A 17,387-nucleotide genomic window follows, 5' to 3' on the forward strand; every position below is an offset into this window, starting at 1 on the left:
ATTGAATTTATTATTTTAAGATTCCTTAGGAATGGCAACCAAGCACAAGGAAAATATTTAACTTAACCTAATCGCACTACCCTAGTAGAAGGCGGTGAGCAGATTAACCATAAACTGGATATATAATTGTGGTGGAAGGGTTTGCTGGTCCGATAGACCACGGTAGTCTGAGGACAAGGGAGGGATAAAAATAATCATTCTAAGGTATTTTAGAAACTTCGTCCTATAGGGGGTTAGAGTATATTCTATTCTTGTGGTCTACTGCTCCTCCACGTTGTCCCATCTCTACCCTGCCGAGCAGCAAAACATTTCACCAAAATCGTATTATATGTTTATTTTTAGGGCTGATGTTCTCTGTGCCGCAGAGCAGCCTGCGCCCAGATACATGGGTCTGCCATTCAGGAGGCAGGGTGGTCATTTTGCCCACCACCATGTGTCTAGGCGCAGCCTGCACCCCTGGCACAGAGAACATTTGGCCTTATTTTTATTGAGGTTCTGTTTCATATGACTAGTGATGATGCTACACCAGCAGCATAAAACTTCTCAAAGAAACAATACATTTATCATCTCTATTGCGGATCAAGAAACAATACATTTATTGTCTCTGTTGTGGATCTTAATGCAACGATGAAGTTATATCCCTTCTGGTAGCCCATAATAGCAGTTAGTTAAAAACAAACAACAAAAAGCTGTCATTTTCTTTTGGTGGTAGGGATGTGAGTGTGGGGGGGTGGGGGTGGTAAAGCTTCGACTCACAGAAGAAGATGTGAGTAGTGGGAGGGGATCCAGAGCTTCAACTCACAGAAGAAGTTGTAGCTTATATTTCTGGAAATTGTTAACCCATGGAAAATTTGTCAAATTGCTGTTACAATGTGCTCAAGAACAATGTTGCAAAGGAAACAATGGATTTTATCTCATGATGGATTTCCATCATATTGGCAGCCATATTAGTCATGGAACCAAAATGGTTAGCTTTTAGGATGTTCAACACTGTTTCTAGCCAATAAGAACATACTCTGTACCATCTCGGGTAATATCTCCAGCAGTTGGGGGCAAGTTCCTTCTGGAATAATCTTCGCGGACCCGTGCATGAGTCTCTGCCTCATGCTGAAACATCTTAACCAGCTCTTGTAGCTCCAACTTTTTCACTTCAACCTGTTCTTCAGTAACAGGCTCTTTCAACCCAAGGTTGAGCAACCCAACTCCAATTAGCACCATTCCTAGCAGGACGAGTAAAGCCGCAAACAGACCAAATGCGTAGGGTGTATTATCAGATCCAGGGATCCCATCTACATTGATCCCGAAGAGCCCTGTGATGATAGAAAGAACAAGGCCACACCCACCAAAAACGCCCAAATTATGTGTAACTCGGAGGCTTCTGTCCTGAATGTAACATCAACAGAACAAGTGAGGAGCTCATCATGTCAAAAAATGTGAGAGAAAGCATAAATAAAATTTGCATCAGATCCTCTAGTAGGTGCATGTGGTGTCTTTGAGTCGCATATGTTTGTGTGCATGCACACACCTGCAACCAAGCACGAACAGTGCTCTGCATCACATCTTGAATCGTAAATAAACGGCCACGTACTGCTTCTTGCTCCCCAATCATTTCCCTTGTACTCCGTCTTATATCCTCTAACAAGTTCCTAGCTGCAGTCCCCCTCAACTGTTGGAGAAGCTCAAATACAATCTCCTCCCTTGCATGCAGCGACCATTTAACTCGAATAACCTGCCATTGCAGAACTTCATGATCCCATCTCAGCAGGTTCATGTTTTTCTTTTCAAAGGATTTACTATAGCCATGAAATCAAATTTAAGCCTGTAGTCCAGATATTTGGAATTCACTTTCAAGGAACAAATTAACAATGACACTTACACAACCACTCAGGATAACATATTTGGAAAGGAGAAAATAATGTTGCAATCTTATACTATTAAAGCAACTTTAGTAACTACAGAGCCTAAGAATCTAACACTCTAGAATTTTTGTGTGCCCCTTTACCCTATATCCCTCCTGAGGACCTCAACAGATCAATAAAATAGGTTCAGTCAGAATTTTTGTCAAGTACACAGATCTTAACAAGTGAAAGCGTAGTTGCTGTAGTTGCAAAATCAGCCGCCATAGAATCTCCTCTCAAATTCAAAGATATATGTGACCATTTAGTAATGTCATCCTCCAAATTGGCTGGATGAACCCATAATCTGTCAAAGAGCTCCAGATGTTCATCCAAACCCCAATGCTATTCAGCCTGGATACCATTCTGGAATCTTACCCACAAATGTTTATCCAATATTCATAAGTTACCACATCCTTCCATCAACATAGAACTTTGTTGCTAAATTTCTAACCCCATCTACTAGAAAGAGATCTATACATTTCAGCAAAGATCTCACTCCCAACCTTCCAACTTCTTTATTTTACAAAACCGTCTTCAATAAACCATGCAAAATATCTTTGTCTTCTCATAAACATGCACCACTTGATGCAGAATGATCACCAAATAGGGCTTATTTCTTTAGAAATAGGCCTAGGGTTGGGTTATATACATGTTGGGCCTTTGTTCCCAAGGGTTTTTTTATGTGTTAGGCCACTTTAATGAGCCTAAACTAGGGGCATATAGGTTGCATACGGGATTAGCCCAATACTTAGTTTATTTTCCTATTTTTTATATTGAACCGGTTTAGAATTGGTTGCATCCAATTGGTTCAATTGGTCCAATTTAAGTGAAGTGTTCCTATTGGTCAATAGGTCCTTATATCCTATTGGCTAACATGGGATCTACTTTAAATTAGTTGTTTTTAAGTTAGATTCTCTTATTTTAAGTTAGTAGGGGTAGTTAGGATATTTTACTGTTTTAAATTAGTAATTTGATTGTAATTAGATCTCTTCCACGATTTTAAGTGAAGAGGAAGTTAGATTGTATTAGGATTTGGCCTTTGGCCTTTAATTATAAATAAAGCAACCGTGGGAGGCTCCCCCACATTGAGATTTGAAATTAAAATACAGAATTCGTGGCTGTCTTGCTGCTGCTCCTTGCTCTTCAAGAGTGTGTGCATCCTTGTGGGTTATCAAGGTGGAAGGGTGGGTGGAATCCTGCGACTCCTTACACCGTGACGGCTGGGAGGGTCTCTCTTCGAAGGTGATTTCATCCTTCATCCCTTAACTTGCTGCCGGTGGAATCCTATAGGAAGTTGAGATTTCAATTTCTGTTTTTAGTTTCCTTCCCTCCCCCATTCGATCCCTCTTGTTTTTCTATTTGAATTTCCAAAACCCTAGATCATCTAGGCATTATCCAGCCATCATCCTACCTCTGTTTTACACCAAAATCAGAGCACAGCCTTCCCATACCATCTCCCCCACTCGACCAGACTTGCTGCCCATTCTGTCCAGCCAAACCCTAAAATCCCTCTTATCCTTTAAACCCTAAAAAAACCCTAATTTTCTGCTGGGACATATTCAACCATCAGAAAACCTCCCTGCTGCAGCCGAACCTTCCCCCTAGTCCCTCTAACACTCGGCCTTAAGCCCTGCCCCTGAATCCTACTGTAAACCCCAGTTTTGGCTATTTTCCTAATTTTAAAAACCCGGAACCCTAACCCTAAATCTGCAGAATTTTGAAACCAAACCAAATCCAAATATTTTTATACCATAATGACCCTCTAAACCTGCAGATTAAAACCCTATAAACCCCATTCCCAAATTCCCATCCTAAACCCTAATTTTGCCCTAAAACAGCCCCTAATCAGCCCTAAACAGCAGGCTTGACCAAAGCTTGATTCCAATTGGCTCCTAGTAGGATTATCACCTATTCTAGGACTACATTACCACCCCATAGGAATTCACCATTTAGCTTCTCCATTTTTAGTGACTGAAGCTGAGTTAAGTGTAATAGACACCGGAGTAACATTAAGCATACTCAAATCAACACAAGTCTCCGGCCATCAGAAAAAACCTCATCTTCTGCCCAGACAAGCTCTTCCCCATTCTTTCAATGAAAGGGTGTCAGATGGATAATTGTCTTTGATTGACCCTGACATGGACACTCAAATATGGGCAAGGAATATCCTGCATGTTATATTGCAGTAACTGCACTCCATTATATTGCGCTTCTATCAACATTGCCAACCCCAACAATGGTACCTTTTCCAAGTTGACTCAAATTTAACTCTGAGAGACGGGATGGCCTCAACATTCCTCAAGATGGGCTGTAATGAAGCCACTTTGACAAGAATCAAACCTAAAAAGTACTAGGTGTCATGCATACTTTAAATAGGAGAAAAAGAACAAAGAAGCATTCGGTGTCACCTTGATTGTGTAACCCTATTTGCTTGATCACCTTGTGAACCTTTACTTTTAATTACCTGCAAGGTCAGATGAGTTGCAAATATATCCTACAACACAGCCTCGGGATCTTAAGGTCATAAACTTGAAAATGCCCTCAGGCAACATTTCGCTGGAACATTGATTCAATGGGCATAAGAATGTTTCCAAGAATAAAGCTGAGCCTTTTTTAAAGTGGTATCAGGGGCCAAGGAGTTGTAATTTCTGGAGATTCTACTACAAGAGTTCAAAGTCATTCAACCTTTTTCCTTTTTGCTGGTAAATAGCACAAAAATCCTTAATGTTTCTGACATCGGCCTAAAGCGGACCACCCAATCACCCATTGATGGATAGTTTTTTATACTGGGACTGAGAGGACTTTTATACAGCTCTCTACTTGGGGCATTTGCAGTACCATTTGTATCTGGTAATAAAAAAATTTCGTACTTAGAAGCCTTGCTTTGTATATCACTATATCAGGTGGAGTGTCGATTTAAAATATGCAGCAACCAAAGAAGTTCAGGAAAATAAAGTGCCATACATCATCAAGTATAAAATTGTAAGTTATAAACATCAACTAATATTTTGGAAAACATGTAATGAGAATTGAATGATGAGAGAATCAATAGATGTACTAGAACAATGATATGTCTAAAAGTTGCAGGAAAAATGTTCTGGAAATTTGTTTCATTACTGAATAAATTTCAATAAATTATTTAGGGTGTTACTTGGCCGGGCTCTGTCGGATTCAGTCGGGTTCTAATCAGTCCTTCAAATATTTGGGCGAAGACCACCGCCCAATTATAATCGATCCTTAAAGTCCAGACTAAAATCAATTACTTATCAGTCTGTCAATCACCTAGCCATAATTGGTCTCAGCCTATCGGTCAGTTATCAGGACTTAATCAGTTTCAACCCATATTCAGGCCATGAGTCATGGACCTTATCATGCACCCTTATAGTTTTTGGCAATGTCCTAGTCACCTTTATAGTCTATTCTCCATCTTCCCCCTTTTTAGCCATCCAATGTGAGAATAAACTCTTAAACTGTAGGAAATAATAGACAGCTTGTTGAGCAAGGTGTGGTTATTGGGTGAAGAGTTATTATTGTAGTCAAAACCCTCAGTTGATCCACACACTACCAAGTCTCAGTTTATGGGATGCAATGTTTGAAGCAAGCTGAGTTGCAGGTTGCAGGTTTCATGTCAAAGCAGTAACTTGTTTGCCTTATATCTTCACATCGATTCATCAGTTCCTCAAGTGGTAAAAATGAGATTTGTTGGAAATCAAATTAGCTTCCATATGGAACTTGAATCAAATTAGTTTTAATTTGTCTGAAGAATTAGGTCAATCCAACTTTGGGAAAGAAAGGTATTGCAATTTTAGTATGCACAGCTCGCTGGCCAGATGAAGCCCACTTCATTTCATGGTTTTAAGTGTGGGTCCCAATATAAGTCATACATATGGCCAAAGGCTCCACAAAATACCAATAGAGAGTAGTGTGGACTGTCTTGAGATCAGAGAGAAGAACCCTTGAAGTCCAAGAAGCCCTAGAGCAAAATGAGAAAAGAGAAGAGGGATAAGAAAAGAAGAGAGTTGAGAAGAAAGACTAAGAAGAAATCAAAAGTGTAAAGGTTGTTGGGAAAGAAAGCAAAGAATGACAAAGGGAAGAAGTGCGGTGCTTCTGAAAAGAAAGATGGGGCATGTTGCTTTCTGGTGAGTGCTTGAACTGTGTATGTAGAGAGCGAGGCATTGGAAGAAGACAACTTGTGAAGGTACGGTGCGCGACAAAATTCCTCAGTTGATTCAAGTGACTGTAGGTTAGTTGTTTAATAAAATACCACAGTAATTGCACTGTGTTTATTGGTGACATGTATTTGTCATTTTACCAGTAACCTTATGACCTATCAAGTGGGTGTTTGATAGAGGAGTTGGTGCTCCTCGTAGTGGGTGCTACTAAATTAGGTATTGGTGCTCCTTGCAGTGGGTGCTGCTAAACTTGTACATGCAATACATTCGGGCTGGATTTGGATGGTAGTCTAAGTGGCCATTTGCACTGTGGACATAGCCAAAAAGTGAACCACGTTATATCTTGTGTTGTGGACTGTTTGCCATGTGTGTGCTTGCATAACTTACTCAACTCGTTTGATTCCTTTCAAAAGTAAAATGGTCTTAAAAGACATTGATTCACCCCCTCTCAGTGTCACAGTGAATTCAACACAGTTGTACTTAAAGGAGCAAAGATGGGTTTCATTTTTTAGTTCCACATTGGAAAACTAGCAAAGGAAAAAGAGGGAGGATGGATAAGAGAGAAGCATTGGGAGTGGGTGAACATTCACAATTTGAAGAGGTTAATCATTTGGTTATTAGGTTGGTCGGTAATTAGGCACAATCGAGCCAATCGGTCGGGCACCGTCAGTCTAACCGGGCCAAACCAAGACCAACCTATTAGTTACAATTTTCTTAAACCTAGAACTGAGACCAGACTAGTTAGCTATTGATCGATCCAGACTTGGGTTTTATCAGCCGGTTCCGATCGGGGGTTAATCGGATTGCCTAATAATGACACCCCTAAAATTACTTCCTCCAGACAGTAGCATAATCCAGTCTCTTACATCTTGGATGACAAAAAAAAAAAGAAAGAATTTCCCATCATAGCCGAATCAATGTGAGGGTAGCTTTTTGCGTACCAACAACCAAAAATTCTTGGAGTCATCAAGGCTTTAGGTTCCACCTGAACAAAAAGTCAATGCTTGTTTCGGATGAAAATCTGGATTCGCTGGCACCGGGTGCTTCTAGAGACAGTACAAGGTAGATAATTTACAACTTCTCAAGGCCTGCAGGGCAAAGAGACCTCAAAACAGAAGTGAAGCTCTTGCTGTAGGTTCACTAAATCCCTCAGCTTTGATAGGGTGATAGTATAAGATGAGTAATGGCACTGGATGGACTCATGCTCCCATGAGGTCCCATGAAGGTGCATATACCAACATGGGTCCTCATCTTAGAATCTTGACTGAACATTTTTTCCATGGATCTAAGATAGGCTGATTTCTAGGCAGACTAACTAGCAAAGATTGAGGTAACAGAATCCAAGTTGTTTATGGGCCTTCTAATTTGACACAGTATTGTGTTCGATTAATAAGCCTGTTCTCTAGTTTGGGTAATTCTGCTTTCCTTGCACCATCCTCCTTATCCTTCAAATACAATACTTGATCTCAATAATTAATCAAAAAGAGAATGGAGGTAGAGGGAGGGGGGCTCATACTAGTTTCTAAGAAAAGCAAAGTAATTTTCATAGTAGTAGGCAGAATTCATACCCAACGACATGAGGCAAAGAATATACCTGTCTTGATAACCGTCTGATTTCTTGGTTTAGAATTATACTGAAAAGATTCATGTCCTCCTGGTTTCTCCTATCATAAGTGAAAATTAGTCTACTTTACATGTAGACAATAGACAATAAAGAATCACTGCCAAATGAAACCTCCACAAATAGGCCGACACAGTAGAATGTATGTGTACCTGTTCATAAATTTCAGCTCAACTTCATCTGCCTCCCCAAATATGGACTTGCGAAATAATCTAAAACAAATAAATTAATTAAAGAATGTTGTATTTATGTTGCCACAGTTTTAGAAATAAAATCATATACCACAAGCTCAAGTAAGATTCTAAAAATGTAGCTCATATGAAATCAAAACTGAAACAGGTTCCTGGTTTTAGACGTTATAGGCTGGCAACACCTTTAATGAAAAGTTACACTTCATAAGTTTGTAGGGTTACTCTCATTTTGAGTATGTGCTAGTATCACTCTGTATACTACATGTCCATAAAAAAAGATGAAAAGACAAAAACAAAAGGACTATCCCAATACTCATGAAACATGGGGATAAGAATTAACTGCATGAATAAACCCATTTAGCTGAGATTCTCCTGACTTGCTGGGCTGTACCTCTGTCCTCTTACTTTCATTTTCCATTTTTCTTTTTATTTCGTTCTTTAATCTGTCATTTTCCACTTCTCATTTCATTTCCTGTCACTCTCTTTACCTCAGGTTTTCCTTACTTTGTTTTTTGGATCCATGTAGCTGACCCCATTAAGTTGGGATAAGGCTGAGTTTTTTGTTGCTGTTGTTGTTGTAATGAACCCATCAAAAGTAATAATTCTTCAATTAGTTTGGGTCATAAGCATAGTTATCAAGGCGGGAAAGCGACCATGGCGTTTTAGAGGGACAAAATTCAAGGCGACACCGCCATGGCGCCCAAGGCGTCCAAGGAGCCTGGACGCCATGGCAACGCCTTGATAACTATGGTCATAAGCATAGTTCAAGATTTCACGAAATTTCGTGAAATATTTTGGTTTCGACAAATGTCGAAACGAAATACAGTGTGATAGTGAAGAAATACAAGATTTCGGTCGAAGATTTGAATCGTTTCAGCAAAATTTCAACCAAAACGATACTTTAGCTTTGTAATAAATACCATGTTTTGAATGATTCGACCCATTTTGCTGGTTTTGTTTGTTTCGAGTTTCAATAGGAAACCTTGAGAAAACTGTCATATTTGTGATTTTGGGCCAAATCACTCATGTACAAGCATGGAACAAGTTGTTGGTCAGTAGAGGAATGCATTGGAAGTGACGATTTGCTGCGTTGTTAGAAGACTAGTACAAGATTCAAAGCTGAAGGTATATCACTTTTCTCAAAATTAATTTTTACAAAAAATAGGGTAAAATACTTGCTTCGGCAGAGCAGTAGCAACATTCCAGTGGTTTTGATCCTGCCCAGAACGTGATGTGGTAATAGGACTCTAAGATGGGCACAAGGCGATTGGCTTGTATTCTTGACTCCCATATGTTTGACTCTTTGTAATGAACCATGTACGAAAATTTTATAATTTTATGTTTATTCATTCCTAATGCATATTTAAGCTGTTTTAATTGAATTATGTATGTTCTAGTACTAAATTTTGTGTAGAATAAGCATATTAGAGAATGTATATAACAACATACAGCGTATACTATCAAACCAGGGTCCAAAGTCAAACTACCATTGTGTGTGTATATTTTTTATCTAAGGGTTCGACTATTTTTAGAGGGCCTCAAATAGGATTTCCAAGAATTTTCGAGACCCAATTTAGCCATTTGAGCCTTGAAACCCTTCACCGAAACCTGGACCGAATTTCGGTGTTTCGTGAAATATTTCCGAAACCTGGAACTATGGTCATAAGATTGACATGAAAAATTCTATCACCTATCATCCCATCGAGAGAGGTGGCAAGCCAGATGTGCTATGACTTCATGAATAGTTTTTGGCGCCTTTATACCACCAGCAGCAAGAAGTTCCTGAAGCGAAGTACACCATCAAACAATAAACAGAGAATCAAGGAAAAACATGAAAAACAAAATTCATTCAGGCAAATTGAATATAACAAATTCATAAGTAAGCAAGAACAAACCTGAACTTCAGTGATTCCCAACACATTTATATTTGATGCAGATCCTTTTATGTGCAATGCAGTTATCAGAAAATTTTGTGCTTGCCAAGATCTAAGTACAACCGGGATGTCATCCTCATTGACAGTAGGATCACCAGCTGATTGACCCAATAGCTCAAATAATAGGCCTCCTGCAACCCTGACAGGTACCTGAATGAAAAAAACTATTATCATGACCCCAACCCCATGAAATGCCATTAAGCAACACCAGGAGTTAAAAATCATATTTGGTTGTGCAGAACCTATATCAAAACAATAAAAAGGCAGATATTATGATTAGCTGCATTTGCACCACAATCTCTGAATGTATAGAACATCCCCAATTTTTTTTGCTCCAACAACAGATCATCTAAAACTACATCCAAATATTCACTAGATAAATTCTAATTATCAATTTGACAGGTTTAAAGATTCAAGAAGCAATCCACCTCGTAAAAAAGGTGCTTCATGCGCTCACTAATCAGCTGGCTTTCATCTCTCAAAGCAGTACTTATGGCAGGATGTAACCATTGAGCATTACTCAGCCAAGTGTCAACGAATTTGTGACCTGCAGCAACATGACACCACCATGTAGGCCCTGCAGGTTGTTCCCAGTAAGGAGCTGCTACATCTGCAACAGTGAGGTCATCTTCATCATCTGTGAACTCAATTGGCTGCAAGGCCCAGGTTGCATCAGCTTGCACTGTTTGGACAAGCTCATAAATTCTAGACCAACCTATTGGAATCCACCGACTTTCTGGATATCTTTCCATGAAATGAAAACGACCTGAATGATAGTTCTCAGTATCTTTGTAGTCATCCAAAGGAAAAGTTTCACTGGCTCCGAACTCAACTAAGGGTGCAGACTCTAACAAGTTGCTCCTGTCCATCATTGGGGTTGAATCATCAGTCGATCTGTTTCTCAGTACATGCTTCTTCAAATCCTCGCCTTCTATTTGTTGTGTGGACTGGATCTTTGGACCAGATTTTCTTCGACTTGTCTTCCTACGGCTACGAACAAATTCAAAAGCACAAAGGAGTCCATCTGTCCAAAGTTCACTTCCAGGCATTATATCTCTATTACAGTGGAATTTTTTATTTTCTGTTTTCCTCATTTTGTTTCCCACAGAAGCTGAGTGATCATTAGACATGCTACTATTATTCTGCTTCATCTATGCAAAGCAAGCAAGGGCATCATCCATCACTAGCCAACTCCAAAATGTTCATTGACTGGAAACTCAAGAATATATGATGAAAAATTTTATCCTTCCAGCAGTGACTTCTAACACAAGAATCTGGAAGAATTTCCTCAAAAAGAGTCTATATAGAAATTTGTATCCACACTGCTTCCACTTGGAGTAGTAAGGTGCAGTCTGATAATCCCAAGTTCATGCTGCAATTCCAGGATATAGAAACAAAACATCAGCTTTGGCTTCACCTTAAACAGAAAAAGAAAAAAAGTTACAAAATCAGAATTATTCCCCAAATCAATTAATGAAAAATCCTTTTTCAATTTTCATTACTTCTTATTTTTTGTGCTTATGCTAATAAATATCTCAAAGAGAGAGCGAGAGGGACTCAATGTAGCAATAAGAATTTGACAGCTTCGGTAGTTTATAAGAACAGAAAATTGAACCTATCAATCGGGCAACGATCCGTGTAGCCGACCCCAGTTAGTTTGTTCAAGACTGATTTGTAATTGTTGTGTTGTGTTCATTTTCTTTTACTTTTATTAATAATATTTTGTCTTCGCAAGGATCCATGTAGCCGATCCCATTTAGTTGGGATAAGGCTGGGTTGTTGTTGTTGTTGAATCGGGCACAAATAATTTGAATGGATAGACCAAAAACAAATTTGAATTACAGAAGACAGGAAAAATGGATAGACCTCCATAGAGATCGTGGTGGATTCAGTCTAACATCACCATAGAATGCAGAATCCTACCCACTGAATTGGAGGGCTCAAATAACCAGCAGGTTAAATACCAAAATTAACCCCCAATCTACTAGTATGATCAGCCCCAAATTAACAGTATTATTAGGTCTCCCTAGGGTCTTCAATACCCGAAAAAGTTTATCTCAATCCAACGGTAGGATGGAGAGATATTGTACGATCAACAAAATAGTAACTAGGTTTCAGAATTAGTAACCTAGCTGTAATTTGACAACACAGTAACTCTCCATCAAATTAACAACAGATCATCCACTCAATAGTTGGAGTAACACATATCAAACCCAAAGTAATCCAATGTACACATTGCGTAGACCAATGGAAGCACACAGAACATAGCAACCATCAACAAAATTAGAAACCAGCAGAATTTCTTCAATTGACCAGAGATAAAACCAGCAGATGATACTTCAATACTAACCACCAATTGAAGGCCAAAATAAGATGTATCAGTACCCTATCGTGGCAGACCAACATGAGCAGAAATAGCAGTCACAACTTACAAGTGGAATTAGAAACCTATCAAGAGTAACCAAACCGCCATTCAGATCATGCCCATGCTGACGTATTGGAACAACACTTCAAAGATGAACCTTAACCTGATGGTCAGATGGTTCACTCACAGCTCCTTCACAACTAGTGAGCAGAAAACTCGAATAGCAACCGTGGTCTTGTAGCAGCCTCACAGATGAACAGCAGCAAATAGAAAGCTTCCAAAAGTATCACTCAAAATCAAAACAACAGTCTTCTACCAGGAATAAAACTCAAATATTTTCCTCTATTCAGAACCAGAAAAAAATATGGAAAAGGAGGAGAAGAAGAAGGGATATGACCAAGGCCTCTTATCTATAGCCTTGGTCAGTCTCTCACCAACCGGTAGGCCTCTCACCCACACCGTCTCTTACAGAAACCAAGCATAAAGCCAAGCTTTCTTTTTAAACTTCATCAAATCATGGGGTCTATTGCAGCAGCCAATTCTTTTATTAATAACAATAATCAATCTTCCACTTGCGTGGAGAGAGAATCTCTCTACAAAATAGTAATTAAATAAAATGGAAACTAATCCTAAACTAAGATTACTTCTCAAAATCTAAACAACTTCTAAATGGCAACTAAGAAATAGAAACTACCTAAGTAGTAGGTGGACTTCTAAGATAATCCTACCTAGTTACAAAAGATGGCAATCTAATTAAAGTAGAAACTAATATGTAGAAACGTATTACTGGTAGACATGGTTGGAAGAAGAAAAATAAGAGCTCAAATGGATATAAGACTGTCCATAAATACAAAAGTTGAAACATTGAGCATGTATGGATGAAGTCTTACTGGAACCTTCTGCGATATTAAATTCACACGAGAACAAGAGAAGTGCTGGTTATTGTCACTAATACAAAAATAGTTGCAAGCACACCAAGCCAACTTGAAATGTCCACTGCAATAACCCAAGAGAGCAAGTGGGGTAAACAAGCAGCACACATTCAAAAAGTACCACGTGTAGCAAAAACAATGTGGAAAGCTGCGTCAGCAAGGAATCTGCGCCGGTGAAAGAATTCTGTATAAGTAACATGTGGATGCAATTCAGTCATGAAGGGAACTTCAACAAAAGCCATTAGGAAGCTTTGAAGAAATTTCAAGAAGTAGTGAAGCAAGGAACTTAGGTACCTGAAATAGACAGATGAGTTGACTGGAGTAGTTTGTGTTTGGGCTTGTGCTAGTGATCCTAAAGTAATTTTTAGATTTCTATTCTTTTAAATTTTCTACAGGATGAAGGGTGTTCAATTTGCATGAGAGATCTGGTTAAGCCTGAATCTTAATTTAGAAGGATCTCCTTATGGTTTGTCCAATTTGAAGTAATTCAACAATCTTAATCCGTACAAGAGCCCGACCTAGGCTGGACAAATAAAACAGTTATCCGTACCTCAAAGGAAATCTATTCGCTTACATAACTGGTAACCAGGTATATACTCGGGTATTAGAGACTTCGTTTGATAAAAGTAGGAATGCACTTTAAATGCATCAACTAAAATTTACAGGAATTCATTTAATGAACTTATGTACAGGTGGCAATGATAAAATTGGTGTCAATTGGGTTTTCACATGATGCTGATACTATCTTCACTTAACCCCAAGGTACAATGGCTTGAGGATATTAAGTTGCAAGCTGCAACCTTCCAAATTAACAAAGAGAGTAAGGGAACAGGAAAAGCAAGTCCATATCAGCAATTAGAAGTGTATAAAACAATTACATTTGGACAGACTCTGTTTTGAGGATGATATTTTTTGTACAGATTAATGTAACTGTATCTAAAAAGAGGAAAGGACGCTGTCACAAACCGAAGGTCTCCAAATTTCTGATCATCTTTAAGGACGAAAAACTGACTAAGCATTTCAAGAAGAATTCACAACTTCTGCAACTAAAACAGTATATAATTATGCCCAAAATTTATAAGGAGCTTCCCTAAACTATAATCAAGTTTCAAGTTCCAAAACTAGTTCTTTCCCTTCATCGACAAGTTGTATATGCGGAAACCATTACAGATTAAAACAGACAAGTTCCAGTCTTTTCATTTAAATGAAAATCCAGAGGAGTAGGAAAATGCTTGCGCTGATGAATGACAAGCATTTCAACAAACCCAATTCATCAAAATATTATAACAGAAAAAAAAAATCAAGAAAAAGAAGAAACCCAACATAGTAGAAATCGTATTGAAATTAGACAACGATCAGAACCCATCAACACAAAATAAATACTTACGTGAAAGAGATGCTCTAGAGTATATACTTGGTAGTGAGACTATCCAGTTAACAGCATAAGATGAAGTGGTTACCTTTGAAAGATGGCTTAAGAAATGAGACGAATATCAGTTGCGCTCAAGCTGACCTATCACAGCAGCTCTTTAAAGTCCTGGAAGATGCGCCCACCGAGAACCACAAACGAGAGTGAGACAGACACGCTTGTTTGGATCCAAAAAACAGCCGAGCTTCGTGCGTGTCACGAAGTGGTAGCCTTATAATTTTACGAAGGGCTAGAATTTCTTGGTGTCGTCGAAGAGAGCTCCTCTGCACGTACGTTCACCTCCTCATACATGGTAGATGCCCACATCTGTCTAAGGGTGTCAATATGGAACTGGAGCAGAAAATCGAATCTAGATCCGAAACGAATATAATCTGGTTAAGTCCTGGATCTAAAATATATGTTTATAATTTGGTTAGGTCTGGATCCTAATCTTAGCTACCAAACCAACGGATTGAACTTAATTAAAACCGAATGCTGACATGTGGTTTGTGTGTTTACTAATATAAAAAAAGACCAAAAGCTGCATCAATCTTCTTATTTGCCAATTTCTTGCCATTCTAATATATTGGATCAATGTACAGCACCTCAGATCAAACTTATCCTTAAAACTTACAATGTGCATTTCAGGTTCCAAGTTTCATTAAAATTGGCCACCAAGGAGATCTAAATTCTAAACCCAAAGCTTTACCACATGTGTCGGATTGCCACCCCCAAAACTAGGTGAGAGTCTGTAATTCGTATTATATGAGAAAATGATCTCCACGCTGTCGATATCATGTCTTCTCACATTCTCTCTTTTTCCTGACATGTTGGGCCATGCATATGAACCATGAGACGCCCTCTCCCATGTTCCCATTGGCTTGGCATGAGAGATTCCATCCCACATTGGCAATGTGTCAATTTCATACCTTTCGCCTATATATTCACCAAAACATGTTCTTATATTCTTTAGGTTTTGCTAACCTCACAGTAAGGACTGTAAGCCTACCTTACTGTCCCACTAGACAATGGGAAACTGGGGTTATGAATACTAAATAAGATTTTCTCAGATTGGGATTTCACAGTAGCTGTGAGGTTAGCATTGTCATTCTTAATGTGGTTGTACATGCTAGTGGACTACTTGAATTGAGCTAGGCAACTTCTTACATATTACCCTTCCCTCTCACCCAAAAGAGAGTTAAGAACACAAGTTCAACTATATTTAGTCATCCAGATACATAAGAGTTCACAGTGATAACACCAGAACTTGAAACGCAGGAATCCTTAAAGATAAATATATAAACAGGATATTCTTAGGATTTTTGGTGAACAAAATATTAGGCTTCTTTGTTAAGCACTAATAATCTTATATCCAATGAACAGGATAAAAGCAGGGAAGAGTTCCTATTTTCCTTTTATAGACTAAAACAGGGGTTGGTCAAGCCCATGAGAAGATGCCACTGAAGCATCCATTTTCAAACAGATGAAGAATCAAATTTTATGTATTACCAGTTGCTTACATCCCAAGTAAAATATTTTTGTGGGACTAGATGATCTAATAAAGACTTCATAGTAAGATAAAGAAGTCTTGACAGTTCTTAGCTTCCTAGCCAAGCTGACTAGCCTTTAGTAAGTTGGCGTCCCGGCGCCCAAGCATAAATCTCAGATGGCAAACCTCCATTGTTGACCAAGTTTTGTGGTATCCCATACAAATTCGACAAGTCAACATGGTGAAGGTTGTGGTACTGAGGATTGTTCAAGTGATGCTGATTATGAGCAGCAGCAGCAGCAACTTCATCATCATCCAGAGGGAGTCGATCAAAAGTCGCATTCATGAATGAGGCAGCCATGATCACCACAGAACCTGAAGCTATCAGAGCACCTACAACACCTCCACCTACAACTTGACCTTGAGGCCCTGCTAAATAGATTGTAAGACCTGTGACACCCGGTGGTGCTGGAGGAGGTAAAATTGAACCTAGCAATGAAAGTATTTCAAATCTTCCATGGAGTGTCACAATGGCACCAGAAGTGGCTGGTTGCCTCAGAGTGACATTCATCACACAACCTGTTCCACTTAGTATGTAGATGCCACGCTGCCTCCTCCTTGCAAAGTTTGCTAAACTCTCACAAATATCACATCCATTTCCGACCTCCATAGCATGGGCTCGAAGAGCATTTGCACTATCGCGGGTTATTATAATGGGTGGCTTTGGCTTATTTTTTGACCCAGCTGGCCGACCACGAGGCCGCTTGATGGACAGTCCATTTGCTGCCATAGCTGTAGCAGGCATTGCCTTTGTCAACTTAGGAACCTCTAATCCTTCAGCATCTAGGAATGTCCTGAAGTGATTAGTCTTATCCCCTCGTGGGATTAGATCAGTGACATTCTTGGATCCCACAGAAGAGGCAGCAAGATCTCCACCAGCCATTCATGCACTCTTTAGATCCGGGTTTTTCTCTTCAATCAATACTCAAGCTACAAAAAATGTGTTTGCAATGAGAGTTTAAGTAGGAGGCTCTGCTATCATAAAAATACCGAGGAAAACCCAAAAGAATGATTAGGGATTAGGTAGTGGTTAAGTTAAACCAACCATACTACCATAAGTAGTAAAGTATTCTCATTGCCTAACTTTCAACAGATTTCTTTATCATGTGATTTGCCTTTCCCAACAGATAACCAATTCAATGATTTTCTTTGTCAGAAATCCAATCACCCCTCCTGACAGTTTCACTCAGTAAAATCCTCAGAGACCAACACAAACTAAAACCTTAGAAAGAATCTTCTTCTTTCACATTCCCAGTACTTCAAACGAGCAACTTAATTTATTCTAAATTTGTTTCCATTGAGATATTAAGGTAAGGA

General features: G+C 39.0%; 2 protein-coding genes across 5 annotated transcripts; both read right to left on the reverse strand.

Annotated features, from left to right (window-relative positions):
• Window positions 1–802: 802 nt before the first annotated feature.
• Window positions 803–11,146, reverse strand: LOC122651725. 4 transcript variants are annotated; one of them, XM_043845230.1, is made up of 8 exons: window positions 10,245–11,146; window positions 9,778–9,966; window positions 9,573–9,664; window positions 7,844–7,903; window positions 7,665–7,734; window positions 1,526–1,729; window positions 922–1,383; window positions 803–885 (listed from the first exon to the last, which is right to left on the reverse strand). In XM_043845230.1, the coding sequence occupies exons 1-7, from the start codon at window positions 10,965–10,967 to the stop codon at window positions 997–999; spliced, it is 1,725 nt and encodes a 574-aa protein (XP_043701165.1). In that variant the 5' UTR covers window positions 10,968–11,146; the 3' UTR covers window positions 803–885; window positions 922–996. The 4 variants fall into 4 exon arrangements, with proteins under 4 accessions (XP_043701165.1, XP_043701164.1, XP_043701166.1 ...); XM_043845229.1 differs by having other exon boundaries at window positions 7,665–7,755; XM_043845232.1 differs by lacking the exon at window positions 803–885 and having other exon boundaries at window positions 1,223–1,378; window positions 7,665–7,755.
• Window positions 11,147–15,911: 4,765 nt separating this feature from the next.
• On the reverse strand, window positions 15,912–17,261 carry LOC122652832 (AT-hook motif nuclear-localized protein 16). The gene has a single exon (XM_043846707.1). The coding sequence runs from the start codon at window positions 16,951–16,953 to the stop codon at window positions 16,141–16,143; it is 813 nt and encodes a 270-aa protein (XP_043702642.1). The 5' UTR covers window positions 16,954–17,261; the 3' UTR covers window positions 15,912–16,140.
• Between the last annotated feature and the right edge of the window lie 126 nt (window positions 17,262–17,387).

Source organism: Telopea speciosissima, chromosome 2 (assembly GCF_018873765.1).
Source record: "Telopea speciosissima isolate NSW1024214 ecotype Mountain lineage chromosome 2, Tspe_v1, whole genome shotgun sequence".
NCBI classification, from domain to species: domain Eukaryota; kingdom Viridiplantae; phylum Streptophyta; class Magnoliopsida; order Proteales; family Proteaceae; genus Telopea; species Telopea speciosissima.